Genomic DNA, 22,811 nt, shown 5'->3' with positions numbered 1-22,811 from the left:
GTACACAGACTGAGCAATACATACTAAAAGAACCGTGTATATTCATATATTATACCTATTTATTGCGTTTCTCAATTTAAGCACATTAGTTCCACATTTTAGGAATGACTTCCGCTATCAGTTTACTGTTGTTGGTCATGGTCACATAACTTGGCAATGATCGATTGCTCTCCCAGCATTTAAACACTGACAGGCTATTTGATTGGTCACATGAAAAAGACCCCCAAACAGACAAAAGAGTGTACACAGTGTTGTAGCTATAGTTTATTTGCTTATAAAACCAAAATGGTGCAGAGCTGGTTTAGTGATGTTCTTATATTCAGCGTGTAGTAAGAGATTAAAAAAAAAAGAAAGTGTACAATATCTAAACATCACGTTCATTTTATCATACAGAAGGATCAAAATAACCACATAGTCAAATATCTGAGCCAAGTGTCATTACAAAATACAAAAAAAGGAGAAGAACGATATTTATTCATTAAGACAACACTACCTGAAAGAGGTCGAGCGATTCTAGGGGTCTCGAAAGATTTGTCTGGATTACAGCATAGGGATCCCACAGCTCAAACTCAACACACACGGCACATTTTTAATGTCGCAACATGGTACAAGTTCAAGTCAAAAAAGGCACCACACAATACAACTCACTCACGAGGAGACTTTTGCCACACACAAATGTCATCACCAACAAAGTTTAAGGCGAATGTCATGTGCAAAAAATTTGAGAAACATCAACCAGACACTCTACTCTCTATATAACCTCTCCTATTAAGATGTGCTTTTCTTTTTATTCACCTCTAGGCTTCGCATTTGTGTTTTATTAACATCCAAGATGTGCTGAATTTAAACAGGACGCTCGCGATAATCAGGTGTGCGGGCCGAGGCATAGTGTGAAACAAGGCCCCTTCCTTTACAGACTCAGTTCCTGTAGGTTTTCCGTCCCTCTCCCTCTTTAAGGAACGTCCATATAAGTGTGTTGACGATGTCGGGCTGGTCCTGCTGTAGCCAGTGACTTGCTCCAGAAATGATGTTCAGGCGGAAGTGGTTGCGGATGTAGAGGCGGCAGGCCTCGGCCATCTCCTGCTCAAGGAATGCATCCCTCTCACCCCACAGGAGCAGGACCGGCGAGCGCACCTCGTTCTGATTGAGAGGGAAGAAACTGCAAATGCAAGCAGACACATGGCCACAAATGCGGAAAAAACACACACATAAACAAACAGCACTGTCATGCACACACCGAGTAACGTTGTGTAACATGGTAACCTAAATTCTACCCTGTGATCACACACATGCACATGTAGACATAATATCTGTCTCCAAGCCCTCAAAGGGCATCTAAAGTGCGTTCCTTAATCATCTGATTAGCATTTAGCCAGCTAACAAGAACACTGGTTATTTAGCTTGCTAGTTAACAAAGAAGTATATTTATTTACACAGGGCCCTCAACTCTACTGTATATTCCCTCAATAAAGTTCTTTGGCAGAAATTGTGAAAGGCTTCCTAACATCATGGTTGGGATGGTAGAGGTGTCCCACTCCCACCTGCTCCTGAAGGAATTCTGACCGATCCCGCCCACTCCTGTCTGCATGAGGGTATAAATCGCCCACTCCCTTGATTTTCTGGTAGCTTCTGCAGGATCACGGTTCCTGATACACAACTCGAGTTTGTGACCTTTGGGTCTACCAAACACTCAAAACAGCCTTGTACCTTATAAAAAGCACTGTTTTAGTGCTCTTAGGGGTTCTTCAATTACTAAGCTCATGTCACTTCCACACAGCTTTTACCAGGACTCTGTGTTTTGGCTCGAACAGTCTGAAACTCTGAATCGAATTAATCTAGCCAAGCAAACTAGATAATGAAAACCTGTAATGCGGGAATGTGTTCAAAATGAATGAAAGGAACAGTGACTATAAAGAGAAGTTAACAGTAATTATATCAAAGCAATCATCTGTGTGACAACACTTTGCACATAAACCACCATCGGGTCTCTACGGTACACTGCCATCTATTTTTATAAGGAAATCAGCGGAAGTTTTCAGCGCATCTTGGAGACAGTTCTTCTGAAGAATTTGGCTGTTGTACTCGTTTCTGTCTCTGCAGGTAAGGTCCCACAGAGCCTCCATTAGGTTTGTTTTCTGTTTGTTTGTTTTTTACTCTGAAAAGTGGTCTATTGCTTAACGTGTTGATTTCTTTATTGACACAAACATTTCTCTTTAGCATTTAATTTTTTTTGTGGTGGTAAATGAGTATTTGGAAATTTTCTTCTTTCTACTGACAAAGTGTGGGTGTCTAAGACTTTTGTATAATTCTGTATATTCAGTACGCTTCAGCAGAGCAGCAGATGGAGGACTCAGTTATGCATGCACCTGTCACATGCACATCCTCAGTGTGTAATACAGAACCTTCACATGGAAATTTGCATAGTCTAGAAAGTATACCATGTAACATGCATATAACATATGCATCCCCTGGGATAGGCTCCAGGCTCCCCGCGACCCTGCGTAGGATAAGCGGTCCAGAAAATGGATGGCTAAGATATACATTGCTCCAACTTTTACGTCGTAGCACCTGCTAATGGACAAATAAAATGTGCTGTAAATAGATAGTGTGATATTGGAGAGATGTGTATATATATGACAAGGAAAAGTGTATGGTGACTGAGCCGCGAGTTTGAACTGTGTGTCCTGTTTTAATGTAATGCTGATAAACAGAATCAGAAGTGAATCAGAAGTAGAATATTTCATATTTGACACAAGAGGGCAGCAGTGTCTCTGCTTTAGTTGTCACACAATGACACCACAAGCAGTGGAAAAGCTGAAGCAAGACAACTGATACAAAGTCCTACAAAAGGAAAAGACTTGAAACAAGACGATTTTAGAGCAAGCATTACATCGGTGCTTAAGTAGCGCCAGAGAAGAATAATCCCCTGCTATTGCTACTGTTCTACTGGTTGCTAAGAAGTTTGTTGAGTAATAAATGTCACATATATGCTCAGTTCCTTTTATTTATTTAAAAAAAAACATTGTGTGTGTGTGTGTGTGTGTCGCACCTGAAGACATTTCTGTAGTAGTTGAGGGCAGCCGTGAGGGCTCCGGGCTGGGACAGGGCATACAAGTAGGCCTCAAGTTCTTCTGCCGTCAGCCAACGGCCCTTAAGCCCTATCCCAGTGCTCCGGCTCGTGAACAAACTCTTCAGGGCCTGCACATATACACCATGAAGATAAATAAGCTTGATCATATGAAAACATCTGCCTACCCTATCCACCCAAACCTACTTACCTACCCTACCTACTCACTTACCTACCTATCCTACTCTACCTACGTACACACGCTACCATATATAGTACCTACCCTATCTTCTTGCATACTCTACCCCACCCTGTAGAGCACCTATACTCTACCCTACTCTACCTTACCTACCTACCCTAACTTCAGTGCTGTGAAGAAGTATTTGCTTTTTCTGATTTCTTCTGTTTTTGTATGTCTCATACTAAATAGTTTTAGATCTTCAAACGAAATACAACATAAAAAAGGCAACCTGAGTAAACACACAATATAGTTTTTTAAAATAATTTTTTTTAACCAAAAAAAGTGATCCAACACCTATCACCAATGTGAAAAAACGAATTGCCCCCTTAAATTAAAATCTGGTTGTGCCACCTTTAGCAGCAATAACTGCAATCAAACGCTCCTGATAACTGGAGATCAATCTTGCACTTATGGATTTACTCCTATGCTTTGGATTATTGTCTTGCTGCATAATCCAGTTGCGTTTGAATTTCAACTTACAGACTGATGACCAGACATTCTACTTTAGGATTTTCTGGTAGAGAGCAGAATTCATGTTTCTCTCAATTACTGCAAGTTGCCCAGGCCCTGAAGCAGCAGAGCATCCCCACATCATCACACTTCCACCACCGTGCTAGGTATGATGATCTTTTTGTGGAATTCTGTGTTTGGTTTACACCAGATGTAACGGGACCTCTGTCTTCCAAACAGTTCCACTTTTGACTCATCAGTCCACAGAACATTCTCCCAAAAGGTTTGAGGATCAAAGGTGTGTTTTGGAAAAATTCAGAAGAGTCTTAATGTTGTTCTGTGTTAGCAGTGGTTTTCACCTTGCCACTCTTCCATGGATGCCATTTTTGCCCAGTGTCTTTCTGATAGTGGAGTCACGAACAGTGACATTCAATGAGGCAAGAGAGTCCTGTAGGTCCTTTGACACTGTCCTTGGCTCTTTTGTGACTTCCTGGACGAGTAGTTGCTGTGCTCTTGGAAGGTCGGCCACTTCTGGGAGGTTCACTACTGTGTTGAGTTTTTCCATTTGGAGATAACGGCTCTCACTGTGGTCCTTTGGAGTCCCAGAGCCTTTGAAATAGCTTTGTAACCCTTCCCAGACTGATGTATTTCAATCACCTTCTTCCTCATCATTTCTGGAATTTCAGCACAACGTGTTACTTGATAAGACCTTTTAACCAACTTCATGCTGTTGAAAAAGTTATATTTGATTGAACAGGGTTTGCAGTAATCAGGCCTGGTTGCGTCTCGTCCAGCTGAACCCCATTAGGAATGCAGCTTCATAGATTTGGGGAATTAATAACTACGGGGCAAATACATTTCCACACAGGCTTAGTCGGTATTGGATAACTTTTTTGCTTCAATAAATAACATTATCATTTAAAAACTGTATTTTGTGTTTACTCACGTTGCCTTTGTTTTATTTTAGCTTTTGATTAAATTTCTGAAACTATTTAGTATGAGATCTACACAAAAACAGAAGAAATCAGAAGAAGAAGCAAATACTTTTTCACAGAACTTCCTACCACACACACCTACCTATGCGCCCTACCCTATCCTACCCTTCATACCCACCTACTTACCCTATCTATCCATCCATCCATCCATCCATCCATCCATCTATCTATCCTTCCATAACTTTCACACATCTTCCTACAATTATCTCGCACTTGTTTCTGGTCAGTTCTCTGAAATGTAATCTTTTGCAATTCTATCACAATATCAGCGCCGTTAGAATCGATGTATTTGATTTGGATTCTGTCTCGCTTGTAAGCCAAGTGGATAAAAAGCACTGCCAAATGCAGAAATGCAATATAATGTAAATGCATTATGAAAGCCTGAATTACAGTTGTATGATGTTGTGTCCAGTGTGTTTGGAAATATATGAATTTCAATGCAAGCTGATTCCAAGAAAAGGGTTTCTGTGAAACGAGCTGATACATTGAGCATGCTAGTGTCTTGAAAGAGATTCCAGCCCCAGATGATACAGAAGAGAAAGACCGAGATCAAGAGAGAGAGAACATAGATTCAAACACTCCTAGTCATTTACTACTACCCTCCACTTTTAGCTACACAAACTTTCAATTGTTTAACTTCATATTTTATTATACTTTCATACTCATGTATTGTTATAACTCAGGTGTTCACAATACTAATGTTCTATAACCAGTCATGCCATTACAGCACACTGTAATACAGATAGGTAGGCTGTTCTCCACCTCTTCCTTCTCAATCATGGCTGATTTCACTTGAGTATTTCTATCTGTTTCTATTTTGGGTCTGTGCATCAGATTAGACACCTGGCGCGACTGGGCTGTTAATTAATAAACCGATGTTTGTAGCATGTACTGAGAGTGAGTAAGCCAGCATTATTTATTTGTCAAGTGGATATCATACTATGCATGTAGGCTGTGTACCACCAGGAATAAATGCATGTTGACCTAATACTATCTCACTTAATCTATATTTAATTCAATACTAAACATTTACCCCTGCAACACACACACACACACACACACACACACACACACACACACACACACAAACAGAAGGTGAAGCAGGTCCACCTTAAAGTCGTTGATGGAAAGCATAAGCTCTGGGAAGCGTGGGAGCTGGAAGAAAAAGAAGTAACTGGACTTGAGCATCTGACTGGGGTGGCGAAGAGCATAATCTGGGGAGAGGACAAAAGAGGAAAAGGAAAGGAGAAATGAGAAGACAAGGGTTTTAAAGCACAGAAATCAGCACTAAGCAGAAGATACATGGTACAGATAAAACCAGCTGGCAAAAAATAGGGACAAAGTGAGGGACTGAGTGAGCAGAGGAAGCAGGCTGCAATTTTGGACAGCAATTGACTCTCCTGAGATAAGTGCTATATCCTATTTGGAAAGCAGCATGAGGCAAGACAATTTCTAAAGGTTTCTTATTATGGGCACAATTAAAGACAGCATCATTTCACCTCATGAATCTGTTCACTGGATAAGACTTGCTGCATGACAGTGAGGGTGAACAGAATTGTGGGACTGCCTTTTTAAAAAAAAAAAAAAAAAAAAAAAAAAAAAGGATACACGCTGCCCAAATGAGAGATGAGAAAACGTTTCAAAATGTGAAAACACTGCCAAAAGGGGCTGATTTCTAAACGAAATGCAAAGTTTCCAGCACAAAGATCACACTCATTATCTTCACCTGAAGTTCTCAATAATTACTTCTTTCATGTCCTCCTCTAGGCAAGACAAGAAATAGATGGAGGAAGCCACTCTAAGACAGCGTCATGCTCACGATCTAGCAATAATCCCTCAGTTTCAATGATGCTAATCGTGCTAATGCCTTCAATAATGAGTTTGGAGCCTTTGGGGTTATTGAGACTCGATGGGAACTTTTAGGCAGATGAACAAGATAGTAAGTTAGACAGCTTACCAGCGAACACACATGGATGAGGGCTGTTCAGCACGACCAGCTTCACCACCATCTCAGGATAATGAATAGCAAAGAGCCACGCAATGATGCCTCCCCAGTCGTGGCCCACCAGGAAACATCTGTTGTATCCTGAGGGAGATTCACGAAGGAGACTGATGAGTGTTTGCGTTTGCACTCGTGTGTCTAAACGTGACTTGCATGGCCGAAACTGAATGTTTCTCCACGCTGCTATAAGTAGTGTTAGAGTTACTGGAGCGAAATGGGACAATCATCTTTGTACACATCACACGCTTGCTTTGTTTTGTTTTCCTACTCAAAGTGATGGGACAGGAAGTGATGTCGCAGTGGAGTAGTGGGGGCGCCGTCACTCTAAGAGTGTCCGTTTCATGATGAATGATTCTTTCACATCTAACACTTCACATCTATCTATTACAAGTGCTGCCTCCGTAAAGACACCAGCATGGAGGCTAACCGCTCCATTCATTTCTTTGTCCCTCTGCCGTCCAGTAGATGATGCCGAAGTTTCCAGGCATGGCCACCGGATTCCATAACAGATTCCACAAGCTGTCAGGACCCTCAATAACAAACTCCCTGCCAGTCACCTCCCTCCCTCAGGAATGTCATTATGCACTGACCACCAATATTATTTGTGGTCAGAGCATACTTCATATTACCTCATATAGGATCAGCAGAATAAGACAGACACTTTACTCATATCAGCCAGCGTTTGTTAAATGTGGAAAATTAAATGAATGTAGTATGTTTACATTTACGCCAGACATCTTTGTTTTGAAGTCACAATCAATAAATCATCCTGATACTAGTTCACCACACAGGGTGTCCCAAAAGTCTCCATGCATAGGAGAAATGAACACTTATTAGCTAAATGTCTTTCAAAATTTTTCATACTTAATTTATATATATATATTTTACCTTATATATTATCACATTTTAGAGCACCTTTGACAAAAGAAGAACGTATTGAAATCATTCTCATGGCTGGATCAGGAGGCTGCAGCAAGTTTGCGATGGACTTTAACAAGAAACATAGCAATCATATCACACATGAGTACACTGCAACCAAACTTATTAACAAATAGGAAGTGTGGCGGACCAACCGAGAAGTGGACTTGCACGAACATCCACTGGTGAAGGCACAACCGACATGGTGCTGGAAAACATAGTCCACTGCGTGTGGAGACTTTCGGGACACCCAAGATTTGGGACACCCAAGACACCAGATTTTTTTGTTGTTGTTGTTTTTTTAAATAAAATACTCCATGAAGAGTACAGCTGTTCGGACATCTAGGGGAAGTTCATTCCATCACCTAGGTGCCGGAAAAGAGAAGAGCCAAGAAGTGGCTAGATGATTGGCACTGAATTCCACACTGCTGTGCTGTGCAGCTGTTATAACTACTGTGTTGTATTTGTTGTGTTGAACTTTTTGTATATGATCTACTTGCTAAGCGTGTATTTACTGTCTTGCATCTTGTCTATTGGCACTATAACTTTTCCTAATGTAGACTGGTGATTACCTTGTACCACACTGTTCTCACTTTTCTATAATATACTGCACCGAGGCCTTGGAGAGCACTTTTCATTCCTACTATTTACTTGTATGTGGCTAGAATGGCAAGAAAGCTACTCTACTCCACACTGTACATTTGGTTAACATTTATCATCAGTTTAATCATCACTCCATCCTACGACATAGTAATGTCCAAAGTCCTCTGTTGGGATTTTATAGCAGTACAATTTTTACATTTTCTTCATTTTAACATATATTTTCATCCCATTTATTATCAGTATAAACAACACCTGGAGTTTCTCTTGATGGCAGGTGTGTGTGTGTGTGTGTGTGTGTGTGTGTGTGTGTGTGTACAGGTGGGAGTGAAAATAAATGATGAAGAAAATGGAACTGCTGCTAACATCAACCTGTTTATTTCAGACCTAAAAACAACACCCACTTTCATTTCACGCTGTCCATAATAATCTGTCAGAGTGTGAATTAGATTTCATGTTCGTTAGGAAAAAAAAATACACGGCGTAGAGCCCGTAAGATCATCACTCACTAGCATGTGTTGGTGTTTGCTAGGCTGTGCACTGAAAGAACATCACATCCTGCATTTCTGTGTTTTCCTCTCTGCTTACACACCTGGTCCAGCTTACTGGCTAATTAACAAGCCCTTCATTAACTGAATTAATTGTGTTAGAGCATGAAAATCAGTAAACAGTGCAGAGCAGACAGACCTTAGCACTGGAAAACACTTCTCTAGGGGAACATAATTATTAGCAAGGAACAGAATTAGCATGTCACCTGAATACTTCCCTTGGAAATAACTAAGCTGTACATAATGACCATTCTGGCAACTCTGTGCACTATATAGGGTATAACAAAGGCTTGTACATCTGTGGTGAACTATATGGCCAGTAGGAAGGCATTCAGGATTCCTCCAGTGGCTAGGTTTGCTAGCTGTAGAGCTAGCTAGTTTCCGTGAAGTTTAGCTATTCTAGCTTTTATTGTTTATTTCCACTGCAGTTATGACTATTAATCTAGATAGGGGTCTAAGATGAAGTTAAAGATGTATTAGTTGATGGATTACCTAGCATGCTTCCTTTAAACAGACTATATTAGAGGAAAAACAGCTTATGCGTAGCCTGCTTGTTTTTTCTCAAATGCGTCCATTTAGCTAATCTACAATAAAGCATATACTGTCTGTATTGTTTTCCTTATGTCTATTTGTCAGGTTAAAATCAAGAAGTCTTGCCTGCTGCTTCAGGCATGAAGCACTAATAATAATTATTACTATTATAATAAATAATAACAGAGGAATAATACAGAATATAAGATAAATGATACTGTGTCCACCATGCAGATTGTAGTGATCAGTAAGGTCACAGAGACAGAAGTATCCTAAATCTGTGCTTGCGTCTGTAAGGATACACTGACTAACCCTAGAAAAACAGTAAAACCGCAGTTCAGTGCAGTACAAGTGCAGTAGTACTACGGTAGCTTTAGGTACTGTGGTGTTACTGCATCCTTTTTACTGCATTACTGAAGTACTACATGTTCAATTGAGTCGAGATCTGATGACTACGAAGGGATATGATTCACAGCTTTTTCATACTCATCAAACCATTCACTGAGCCCTCATGTCCTGTGGATGGGTGGCGGAGTCACCCTGGAAGACACTATTCCCATCAGGATAGAAATGTTTCATCATAGGTAAGATGATCAGTCAGAAGAACTCTATATTGATATGCAGTGCCTCTTCCCTCTAGTCTAAGGAGACAAGTGGACCCAAAACATGTACGTAATTTCTTTTCCTTTCATTTGTCACCCTTCTGTATGTGCTGAGACCAGTGTTGGGTAAGTTACTTCAAAAAAGTCATTAATTACTAATTGCATTACTCAGTGAAACTCTTCATTTAATTCTTTACATCTGAATCAAACATGGGACAGTTTATCCTATTAAGCATAGGTTTATTAAACCATTTTTAATGCAAAAATTTAACAAAATGATATAAACAGGCTTAACAATAAGAGCTACTACTTCACAGAAAGGCTGAAAGTGTTTTTCCACAGGACATACATTACACCGTACATATTACCGTGATGGTCTTGTCTACAAGTGTCAAAAAAATTAAGTAATGGGAATTTTTCCATTTAGCCAAACAGCCACTCGATTCTGCTGACATCCTTGAACTCGAGCGACCCGCGTGTACGCACGCTAGCCTACAGCTAACGAATTTAAAGGGGGCAAGTTACATTATGAAACAAATTTAGCTTTAGATGATACATTTAGATTTTAAATTCAATACTGTTTTATACAGAATTGTTGAATGTCTAAACAGTATGTAATGCTGTAAAGTACATCATAAATAACTGTAATTCAATTACTTAAAAATAATGAACAGAAATCCCTTACTTTATTTTTTTCAAGGGAAAAGTAATTTAATTACAGTAACGTTATTTAGTACACGCTGGCTGAGACTCTCTACTGATGTAGATCCATAAATCATATTTAAGCTCCATAGAGAGGTTCCATGGTAATCATAGGAAAATCTATTATTATAATAGATTTACTATTGTTCTGTGTTCCAATTTACTATTGGGCTGTGTTCTTTCCCCTCTGCTCTGATGATTGCAGGTCCACCCAGTCTAACTGTCATCTGATTAAGTTTGCTGATGACACCATCTTACTGTCTCTGCTTTCAGGCCCTTCGCAGCATCATAGCCCGGCTCTTCAGGAATTAGTTGAGTGATGTGACAACTCCTGTTTGGAACGAAATGTTAACAAGACCAAAGAGATGGTCATAACCTTTTTCTAATAAGCAGACTCAGATGGCTATGGCAGTCACTACTGTTATTCATTCAAAGCCCATAGAGAATGTTGAGGAGTACAAGTACCTGGGCACAATTTGCTGACATCTAATTCCAACACGGAGGAGATGCAGTACCTTTTAAAGCTCAATTGCTATGGGGTTAGTAAGAACATCCTAAATATGTTCTACTACTCCTATATTGAAAGTGCCATGACATTCTCTATCACCTGCTGGTATCATTCTATTAGCCTTCAAAATAGAAACTGTTTGGAGCGCACAGTTAATAAAATCTGTTCAAAAATGATTGGACTTCCTATATGGGCTGTTTCCACTATAAGTGGTGCAGCTTTTAAATTCTCAACCATCTCTGACCTCTTTGTTTACCATGCCGTGAATTTTTTATATTCTTAATTGCACACAGTTATATACATATGTGTGTATATATATATATATATATATATATATATATATTATACCACACACACACACACACACACACACACACACACATATATATATATATTCTTACACATGGTTTGGATTTTTTCTTAGGTATCTGCCTGTAGCAGATTATATTTAATACGTACATGGTGCACACTGTGTCATTTATTTAATGTATGATGCTTCTTATGTATATTCTTTATGTTACTCTACGTGACCTCGTAAATTGTAAATAAAGTGTTTGAATGAATGAAATGCAAAACAAAGGAAGCAGAAACAGGAAGTAGAAACAACTAGTTGGTAGAAAATAAATGTGTCATGTCTCAAATGATCTTAAATGTATAATATGCACTGAATTTTTTTGTTTAAGGGGGTTTGTGCATGAGAGAAATGTAAAATGAAAAATGAAAAATGAAGGTCATGTGACCTAAAGAGTGCATTAATGCAGAGAGCACTGCTTATCACTAAATCACCATTTACCACCACGACAGCCTTTAACAGGTCCTCTATAAGCCATTTGGATTAAAATGATATTTTTTTAACAACAGAAATGAGAGTGAGATAAAGCAGAGCTCACTCGTCTTACCCAGATACTCCACAATGTCCTTAATGTCAGTGACGAGACAGTCAAGCTTGTAGCACTCGGTGGAGGGAGGCAGGTCAGATTCGCCGTAGCCTCTCATGTCCACCGCCACCACACGGAACTCGCTCTTAAACTCCCTCAGCTGGTGCCTCCATGAGAACCTGAAGGGAAAATGTGGAAGTCACATGCGCTGCACAGGGAGTGATTTCAAGATTATAGAACCGTCTGGTCACTATGGTTTTAATCTTCCCCTTCGGTTCACAGATACTTAGCGCTGCTGAGCATCAGGCTATACATAACATTCTGTTCATCAGAGAAACTGAGCCAAGAACCTAAAGCCCAGAAATGTTCGAATGACATCAGTTTTAACTTTGTTAAATTTAAATTGGGGCATTTTGATCTGAACTGAACAAAGAGCAACAAACAGCTAATAGATAACAAACAAAATAAAATGATTTATTCATTATAATGTACACAATTATAATGCATTTATACAAGAGCTGGGCAATATGACAATATAATATTCATATCATGATCAATTCTGTCACAATCCATTTGTCTGTTCCCAGTTATTGTTATGACATTTTATAACATTTTTGTAAATGTAAATATTTTTGATTTGATGCTAAACTGAATCTTTAAGATTATGAAATGCTTTTTGAAAATGTACAGGATTGGACTTTTTTCCCCTCCTCCTTTTCAGTGATAAATAATTTATTTTTGTTGACATAATCAAGCTCAGGTGTGTCTTCAAGTTTGTCATGATGATACTTGATTTTTGTCATGATGTCCACCCTTAATCTGCACTGATATCAGTAGCTTTGTCTACATGCAACCTAACAATCTGTTAATACGGGGTGTCCCAAAAGTCGCACTTTTTTTTTTTTAGCAAAATTCCAAAACTTTTCATACTTATATACATGTATATGTATATATATTTTTTCAGATAGCCTTTAAGAATGCCTTTGACAAAATATTGACCATGTACTGAAATCATTCTCGTGGCTGGATCAGGAAGCAATGACATGCAGTTACATGCACTGCGCCAGATGTGTTAACACGAGTTCATCATGAGACACGACTCTGTGTGTGTTTACAAGGAAATGGAAAAGGATGCTTTGTAAAAACAGTTACATTTTGTTCAAAAGTGTTCAATTCCACGATATATGGAGACTTCTGGGACACCGTGTAATTGTAGCTCAGTCAGAATTTTAAAAAAATGTCCATGTACACATCTGTTTTGGAATAGACTAAAACACTGAAGCCATTCGGATGAATTTCAGTCTGATTGAATGAGATGGGTAATTCCTTTTAACAATCCATTAAATACATGAATAATAGTCATTGCAAGGATTGTGAAAAGACTTTCAGCACGCTCCTGTTGGGGTCTTGAGGAAGACCTGAGCTCTCGGCTGATAGTCTGTATGCTTAGATTGTATTTTGACTTGTAAGGTGCTTAGGATAAAGGTGCGTAGGAGATGTGTATACAGTAACCTAGACAGATTGCACACAGTATGTTCTTTTGATGCCAACTCAAGAAATAAATACATTTCAGTTTTTTACTCATAGCTCTGCCTGTCTTCATTTTTTTTTTCCTTTATTGGTGCTCATAGAAACCATGCTGTCACATGTAGGTGTGAGTAAGGTCACCTTTAAAGTTTCAAATTGAGCCTAACATCTGTTTACTCATCATGCAGGCTGACTTCCTAATTGAAGATATTATCTGAGGAGAAGGGTTGCAGACTCAGAGAATGTGTGTGTGTGTGTGTGTGTGTGTGTGTGTGTGTGTGTGTGTGTGTGTGTGTGTGTGTGTGTGTGCATGCGTGTGTGTATAGGGCAGAAGGCAGAATCCTGGCTGATGACTCAGATTGATTCAGCAGAGACTCCCAGCACAGGATCCCAATCTGTTAGAATATAAATGAGCTTTACAATTTAATGAGCCTGCAAACACACACACACACACACACACACACACACACACACACACACACACACACTCTCTCTCTCTGTCTCTCAGAACTCAGTGACAGGTGAAGGAACTGTTTTGCACTTTCTGAAAGTGGAGCAGGAGATGATGGAGGAGAATCGTCCTCCACCTCTCCCAGCCTGACCCCAAACATTCACGTCTGATTCTGGAGCACTAGAATGGCCGGTGGAGCACAAAGGAGCCGGTGCCACATTAATGAGACACTGTTCTGTACTCAGCTCAACATCCTGGACTGCATTTGGAAAAACTGTGCCATGTGCCAATACTAAAAATTCATATTCGGATAAGTGCTTATCCTTTAATCCCACTTTACAAGATTATTATAATATCATGTCTTTCAGACTTTCATGGAACTGTGTCATGGAAATACGGAGAAAGACTACGATTCCCATCAGCCACTGCACCTCGCCTGATTCACGTTTGGGGTTTACGTGCGCTCGTATATAAGTCTCATTGTGCACTGCACACACCGTCTTGCACTCGTCTTATTTTGCCGCTGTTTTCTGTTGCTGCGTCATGTTCATTGTTTCATGTTTATGTTTCCTAGTCATTTGCATCCGCCTCAAGCTGCATCACCTGACACACTGTCATCCACTTGAATGACCATTTTATCCTAAATAAGGACTGAAATGAAGCAGTCCTTTGGCTTCCTTTTGAATGGGACACATCTGATCTACACGCTCCCTACCTAGGCAGCCTCCTCCCAAAAGCAATAACACTGTGTGTATTGCAGTAGATTGTATAACTGATTATATAAACATGTGATTGAAAGGTGCTATAGAAATGCAGGACTGTGCAAAAGTACTTTTTAGGTGTATGCAAAGAAATGCTGTAGAGCAAAGATGCCTTCAAAAATAATGAAATGAAATGTTTCTACATTTAAAAAAAATACAGTAAAGAGCAGTAAACAGTAGTAAATGAAACAAAGTCCATATTTGTTGTGGCAAAGAAATGAAAATAGTAGTCTCCAGTACAATTAGAGCAGTTTTATAAGGAAATGAGCTGTACGTTTTATTGAGCATCTTACAGAACCAGCCACGGTTCTTCTGGAGACTTTGACTGTCGCACTTAAATCTTATTTTTGCAGCAAAACCCAGCAGCCTTCATTGTGTTTATTATCTGAAAAGTGTCTCTTATGTAACATGCTGCTTTCTTTACTGGCATACATTTTTCCGTAACATTTAATTTTGTGCTAGAAAACTAATGTTTGGGAATAGATAAGTCATCAACTAAAAAAATCTATAACAAACTTTGTACAAAAAAAAAAATAGGGTGGCTAAAACTTTTGCACAGTTCTGTATATGACTTAACAACTTGACACTTTTTAAGGAGAGTGTGCAAAGCTTCATCAGCTTGTTACCTACCTTGGCCATTTGGTCTACACAGAAGCAGTCAGGTGTTTGTGAAAATCCAGTTTGTTCAGAAAAAATAAAAAGGCATCCTACACAAAGCTCTTTAGGTTGTGTAAAGACTTACTGATGAGAACCACCATAAAATGCGCTTCGAATTATACACTTGGCATACGCTTCACCATTTATGGAGTTTTGATGCATCACTAAATGTAAATCAGCTGTGTCATGAACACACATGATAATTTGAAGGTTACTGGCATTTATCAATATACATAAATATGAGTACAAAGAAAAACATCTGGGGAGAATGTTAGTGCAATTTGCCCTATGAACACATTTACACAACATTAATAACCAAGCCTTTTGTGTGTAAAATATATATATATATATATATATATATATATATATATATATATATATATATATATATATATATATATATATATATGTTGTTGTTTTTTTGCCAAATTGCTCAAAGTGGATCTCTCACTCAGCAAAGTCTGTGAAAATATTAATCACATTATGTCAGCTGATCTGACAGGGAAATTGTTCTATTAAGATCAAATTTTATCTTTAGAACCTGTGCTTAAAATGTTGCACCAACTGGCGAATAGAAAACATCTCTCTGACTTGGTTATAAATTGGTTATTTATAAAATCCATCTGCAGTGTCCTCCATATGCTGCCTCTTTATGTAATAACAGGCGTAATGCCATATGCCACACAATCAGGAAATGTTACTTAATGCTGCGTGTTTGTATGTGACTGAAAAGAGTGAACAGAAAAGTGCCGACATGAAAAGCTGGCTGAATGTACTACCTACAAAATGTGACTAGGAGAAGACAGTTTCAAATTTCAGCTTTTATTTCCTGGTGTTTATACGTCGATGTGTTAGCACATAGAACAGAGCACATTTTGTATCAGACCACCCAATCTGAAGGTGAACAACAACAACACTGGAACACGTGACTGACAGATGTTCCTTGTTGCCCAGGTGTGCCCTGTTAGATCGACTGTTTAGACAATAAATATCTCTGAACATCTACTCTTTTGGTTTCAGCCTTCAGTTTCACCTGCGGAGACAGCATTTGTTGTTAAAAAGGATAAACCAATCATGAAGATCAGAGAGCTGTCTATGGGAGAAAAGCAAGCCATTTTGAAGCTCAGAAAAAAAGAGGGAAAATCAATCAGAGGCGTTGCACGAGCATTTTGGCACAGCTGATATGACAATCTGGAATGTCCTGAAAAAGAAAGAAACCACTGGTGTACTGAGCAAGAGACACCGAATGGGTCGGCCAAGGAGAACATCAACCGCCGATGACAGACACATTGCGAGCTGTGAAGAAAACCCCCAAAAACAACAATCGGTGACATCATCAACAACCTCCACTTGGACAGGGGTTAAGGCATCACAAACCACCATTCGAAGAAGACTTCGAGAGCAGAAATATAGAGGCCGTACCACAAGACGCACATCACTCATGAGCATGAAGAATCAGAAAAAAAAAGACTGGAAAAGTCTGGAAAAGCATCACAACAGAAGAAACCAACAATTTGGTGATGCCAAGGAGTCGCAGACTTGATGTAGTTACTGGAAGCAAGGGATATGCAACCAAATATTAAGTGTTAATTACTTTCATTTACTTCAAGTCTTGTCTGTTCCTATGCTTTTGCTCGCCTAAAGATTGGGTGGTCTGATACAAAAGGTTCTATGGTTTATGTTGTTTAGCACGTCTAGACGTAAATACCAGGAAATCAGTATCACTATACCAGCGAGTTGTGCTGTGTGATTTCACTGGTTCTTTCCTTCCTCTACAAAAAAGAAAGAAAAACGTCTACAACAAATCTGCATGCATCACTGTTACTTTAACGTCTCACCAGAACTCTGGGAATCCGTGCAGAAACAGCATGAGTGGTTTTCCGCGCTCGCCCGCAGCTACGTAGTGAAATCTGAGGCCGGACTCCTGGAACCACAAAACAATCGATCACATTTGAATTAATGAAGTGCATGTCATGCCCTCCATCTGAGAGACTAATGTCAAGCTCATACTTACACTACCCACTTCATACACGCTCCCTGTTTTATAGAGCTATCAAGAGTTTCATCGTGTCCTGTACATCAGCTTCAGAAATGATCAATGCCATATCTTTTATTGACTTCCAGGGGAATATTTACGAGCTCAATGACTGTACTGCTGACACCAAGCAACCTGAATGGTGACTTGCTTACTCTGGTGTTTTCTATTATCGGCAAAGTGTTTTATAACAGCGTAATTCAGCACATCTGTATGTGAATAGCACAGATTTAACAACAGGCTTTTGAATAGCATACTAAATATTCATAGACTGCATATCAAAACTTTTTGACACCCAATATTTCAGCATTTCTGCATAGTAATCAGGGAAAAATGAAAGTAAATCAATCTAGAAACCCATATAGCCTGATCTTGATGCACTGTCTTGAGTCTTTTATTTATAGGCATAATTAGCCTAATAAATAATTTACCCTCCAAGTTCACCTGTCTTTCATTTAGGATACCGTTAGGATCTCAGAGTGGCCAGTTAATACGATTTTTAAATACAACGATTTAGGTATTGTTCCTTATTTAATTGCCATTCTGAACTGGTTTATTATGCATGTGATACTAATAGAGCTTCAACTGTGATACGTGGTAATGAAACACCAGGTGGTGACCAAAAACCTGACCAACGGTAGAGATAAACAGATTCCTAAGATTAACTATTCTCTTGAATTTGCTAAATTACAAAGCCTAAAACCTACAACCGCTGTTTCAGGCCTAACTGGGGCATGAGCAGGATGAGCAGGTGTAGTGGGTGTGTCAGCGTAGAAACATTTTCAAGCAGCGCTCATATGTGGAAATGAGCTGTCTTGCCTTCAGCAGCACACAGCAGGAGCGCTACAGAAACATGAGAGGAAACATGCACAACTCTGCTAGTGCAAAGAGAGATGCATGGGGGATTCTCTCTTCTAACATAAGTCATGAAGGATTTCTTTTCCATGAGTTTATCAGTTGTTCCCAAGTTCTGGGAAAACACTTGTTAAAAGTTTTCTCTGATCTATCACAGGGGCAACATGTGGCACAGCTGCAGGATCCCTGAGCTCGAATGACTGCATGCTCTCCCTGTGTCCATGTGGGTTTCCTCCCACCGCTCAAAAACATGTTGGTAGGGGGATGGATAGGTTAAGCCAAACTGCCTGTGTGTGAAGAAGTGGACTAGATGGACTGGTGGTGTATTCCCACCTCACTGTGTTCCTGGGATAGGCTCCAGATCCACCGTGACCCTGACAAGAATAAAGCACTTAATGAAAATGAACAGATGTGTAATGTTTCGTTACAGCTGGCGCAAAAACAAAGAGCTTGACATCGCATTGATGAGACGGACCATGCGTGGTGAACGAAGAAAATAGAAAGAAGAAGAAAACACATTAAACTTCCCAGCAATAAATCTCGGGGTCTGTCACTGGAATGGAACTATTGAGTTATTGGTAAACAGAGGCCTCATATGTGGAGATGTGTTTTGGGTGATGCTGTACCTGCACCATCTGTCTTACCTAAAGGACACAATGCCCAGGCTCATGTCACGCGCTTAACTTGGTCCTGCTTTCGTGTTCCATTTTTCTAACACCTCCTAAAGTGCTTGTTAAAGAGATGAATCAGGTGCAGTAAACTAGAGCGAAGCAGAAAATAAAGGTCTGTGTGCGTCCTCGGAAATCCCGCGCGCTCACCTTGATCCTGACGTAGCAGTGCGTTCCCAAGGACGTGTCGTTGAGGCAGGGCGGCGGGGTCTCGCGCACAGTCCACCGGAAGGTCGCGGTCGGCCTCATGAGCACGTTCCAACAGAGGCGGAGCAGCGCGAGGACCGCGCACAGGCCGCAGCATCCGTAGATGAGTGTCCAGTAGCCCGCGGCGCGGAGCTTCACCGCGAGCCGCACCGACAGCAGCAGCACGCGGCCGAGGAGCCTCGCCATCTTCTCATCCCGCGTCGACTCTGCTGGTGTCTCCGAGTGCTTTAGGGTTTCGAAAGCGACACCAGCCTACATGCTGGTAAAGCTCACGGCAGCCCCGTGAGCAAGGCGTGATGAGGAGCGATTCACGAGCTGGACGTTTTAAACACAACCGGATCTTTTCGGGTGAATCGGGAGAATCGATTCCTGCATACGAGCGAGTCGGAATATTTTTCTACGCACGAAGCAGGCTCCCTCTGCGTGCTGTTTTGACTGCGTGTATGTCAACGCGTAATTAACTCGTTTCCGTGAACACTTCGTGGATGATGCGCTTTTCTAGGTTATACAGACATAATATTTTATTTATAAAGATCAGCAAAGTCTGTCTGAGAACATTGGAGCCTGAAAATCATTTTGTATTGAATGCCTGTTTTGCAATTCTTTTAATAAATAAAATTTTCTAAATAAAAAACGTTGTCATTAATTATTCATTTAACTTGTTTGATTCTCAACACAAGCATTGCACACTGTGTGTGTGTGTGTGTGAGTGTGTGTGTGTTCTCTGCAGTCCATGTTTTGAGCTTGAAAACTGCATAGTCACACATGTAGGCCAAGGCCATAACCACATCCTGAACATTGGTGAGGGTGAGGTCACAACTGTAATGGTCCTTTTCAGTTGTCTATGCAATAAAAGCCCATATATATATATATATATATATATATATATATATATATATACACACACACATTATTTATATATACAAGTCCTTTATATTTAGGACCAAAATAATTAGGACATTGTGTATTACAATACAAAAACAAGTGAGATTAGATGGTTTATTATATTTCAGATTTACTGAAAGGCAGGCCTTTCTTCTTATTATGCACAGATATAGTGAATAATATCCAAACAGTAGAGCAGACCAAATATGAATTACAAAACTACACTTTTCAGTGTAACACAAAAGGAGAATTTTGAATAATGTTTACACTGCTATACAGAAAAGCAGTCCATATCACACAAAGCTCTCACTTGGAGTATAATTTTTATAGTGCAACTTTAAAGCTCATGATCACTATCTTCTGCCATTTTATGGAATAGAGCTGTAATAGAGTGGAAAAGGGTGTGTGGGGGGAAATATATTCTTTTATGTGATGAAAAGTAACAGTATTTGGGTTTGGAATGACATACGGTATTTCATTTTTAAATGAACTGCCCCTTTGAGCACAGACCTGGCAAGGACATACAGACTGCCATCAAAATACAATGGATGCAGACACTTGGGGAGGGGTTATTGTCCAGAAAAGATCATTGAAGGAGTTTAAAAAAATAGTTAAATAACTAGATTTGCAAATAATATATTTTTTATTTTAATGAATGACTTTGTCTTAAGCACAACTTAAAAACACACTTGAGTCAAATCCACACGTTTTACCATGTTCTACTCTAAGTCTGAGGATGATAACGCTCCCACTTTGAGTTTTATGAATCATTTTCTTAGATAAGCTATCAAAGCAACCTGGGCTTCCATAACACCTCAGCAGTGCCACAGGCTGATTGCCTCCATGCCACGCCGCATTGATGCGGTAATTCGTGCAAAACGAGAGAGCCTCGACCAAGTATCGAGTGCATAACTTAACATACTTTTCAGAAGGTTGATATTTCTGTATCATAAATTCTTTATTCTAATATTTGGAGATACTGGATTTCTGATGTCCATGAGCTGTAAGCCTTAATCATCAAGATTAATACAAAAAAAAGTCTTGAAATATTTCACTTTATGTGTAATGAATCTAGAATATTAAATCACAGAAAAAACCCTTACTTTTCCACAATATTCTAATTTTTTTGAGATGCACCTGTATATAGTATGAACAGAGGCGTGATCTGTGGTCGACTTGTGTCTCTCCTCCTGTTTGAAAAACGTGATACTGTGATTCTGCATCACAAATCAAGCAGCGATCGACTGCATTCTGATCCAGTGGTGTTGAGCATTGTCAGATTGACAGTACTGAAGCCCAAGTTGTTTTGGGGGGGTGACCAGGAGTGGCAATCATTTCGGGGGCTGGAGGGTCGGGTGCCACCCCATTAGACATGCCCCTGTCTGTAAACCCCCAGGCCCCAAGTCAGACTCCATTTTTTTTTTTTCAATCAATATTTCAGTCTATCTATTTATATATAGTAGTTGACACACACACACACACACACACACAGTCACTGAGCACTTTATTAGGAACACTATACTATTACTGGGTAGGGCCTCCCTTTGCTCTCAAAACAGCCTCAATTCTTCATGGCATGGATTCCACAAGATGTTGGAAACATTCCTTTGAGAATCTGGTCCATGTTGACATGATTGCATCACACAACTCCTGCAGATTTTTCATATGCACTTTCATGCTGTGAATCTCCCGTTCTACCTCATACTAAAGGTATGGCTCTACTGGATTCAGATCCAGTGACTGGGAAGGCCACTGAAGCACACTGAACTCTGTCATGTTCATGAAACCATTTGAGATGACTTTTGCTTTGTGACAATGTGCATTATTATGCTGGAAGTAGCCATTAGAAGATTGTGACCATGAAGGGATGCAAATGGTCAACAACAAAATACTCAAATAGTTTGTGGCATTCAAGGGATGATTACTTAGTATTACCGGGTCCAAAGTGTGACAAAAAACATTCCCCACACCATTACACCACCTCCACCAGCCTGGACTGTTGATACAAGGCAGGTTGGGTCCATGGATTCATGCTGTTGGCACCAAATTTTGACCCTACCATCTGTGTGACTCAGCAGAAATCAAGTTTCATCAGACCAAGGTAAAGTGGTGCTTGAAAGTTTGTGAACCGTTTAGAATTTTCTATATATCTGCATAAATATGACCTCAAACATCATCAGACTTTCACAAGTCCTAAAAACAGATAAAGAGAACCCAATGAAACAAATGAGAGAAACATTTATCCAATATTGCATATCTGTGAGTGGAAAAAGTATGTGAACCTCTAGGATTAGCAGTTTACTTTGAAGGTGAAATTAGAGTCAGGTGTTTTCAAACAATGGGATGACAATCAGGTGTGAGTGCGCACCCTGTTTTATTTAAAGAACAGGGATCTATCAGAGTCTGATCTTCACAACACGTCTGTGGAAGTGAATCATGGCACGAACAAAGGAGATTTCTGAGGACCTCAGAAAAAGAGTTGCTGATTCTCATCATGCTGGAAAAGGTCACAGAACCATCTCTAAAGAGTTTGGACTCCACCAATCCACAGTCAGACAGATTGCGTACAAATGGAGGAATTTAAGACCATTGTTACCCTTCACAGGAGTCGAGACCAACGAAGATCACTCCAAGAGCAAGATGTGCAATAGTCCATGAGGTCACAAAGAAACCCAGGATAACTTCTAAACAATTAAAGGCCTCTCTAAAGCCACTGCTTTCCA

The 22,811-nt window shown here is 39.8% G+C and overlaps 1 protein-coding gene across 1 annotated transcript; it reads right to left on the bottom strand.

Annotated features, from left to right (window-relative positions):
• Positions 1–246: 246 nt before the first annotated feature.
• Positions 247–19,767, bottom strand: ephx4 (epoxide hydrolase 4). Its single transcript, XM_053636871.1, has 7 exons — positions 19,147–19,767; positions 17,277–17,362; positions 12,064–12,221; positions 6,711–6,839; positions 5,864–5,967; positions 3,050–3,198; positions 247–1,159 (listed from the first exon to the last, which is right to left on the bottom strand). The coding sequence occupies exons 1-7, from the start codon at positions 19,387–19,389 to the stop codon at positions 919–921; spliced, it is 1,110 nt and encodes a 369-aa protein (XP_053492846.1). The 5' UTR covers positions 19,390–19,767; the 3' UTR covers positions 247–918.
• Positions 19,768–22,811: the final 3,044 nt, after the last annotated feature.

The sequence above is a fragment of the Ictalurus furcatus genome, chromosome 11 (assembly GCF_023375685.1).
Source record: "Ictalurus furcatus strain D&B chromosome 11, Billie_1.0, whole genome shotgun sequence".
Classification (NCBI taxonomy): domain Eukaryota; kingdom Metazoa; phylum Chordata; class Actinopteri; order Siluriformes; family Ictaluridae; genus Ictalurus; species Ictalurus furcatus.
Note: the sequence above shows the minus strand (reverse complement) of the source record. Positions and strands in the feature narration are given on the sequence as shown.

Bases quoted from the DNA above. Each gene is read 5' to 3' on its own strand.
- ephx4 (XM_053636871.1), bottom strand. From the start codon at position 19,389: ATGGCGAGGCTCCTCGGCCGCGTGCTGCTGCTGTCGGTGCGGCTCGCG. The intron at 17,363-19,146 runs GTGAGCGCGCGG...TTGTGGTTCCAG, and splicing joins ACTGCTACGTCAGGATCAAG to GAGTCCGGCCTCAGATTTCA. The intron at 3,199-5,863 runs GTGGACCTGCTT...GTATATGTGCAG, and splicing joins TTTCCATCAACGACTTTAAG to GCCCTGAAGAGTTTGTTCAC.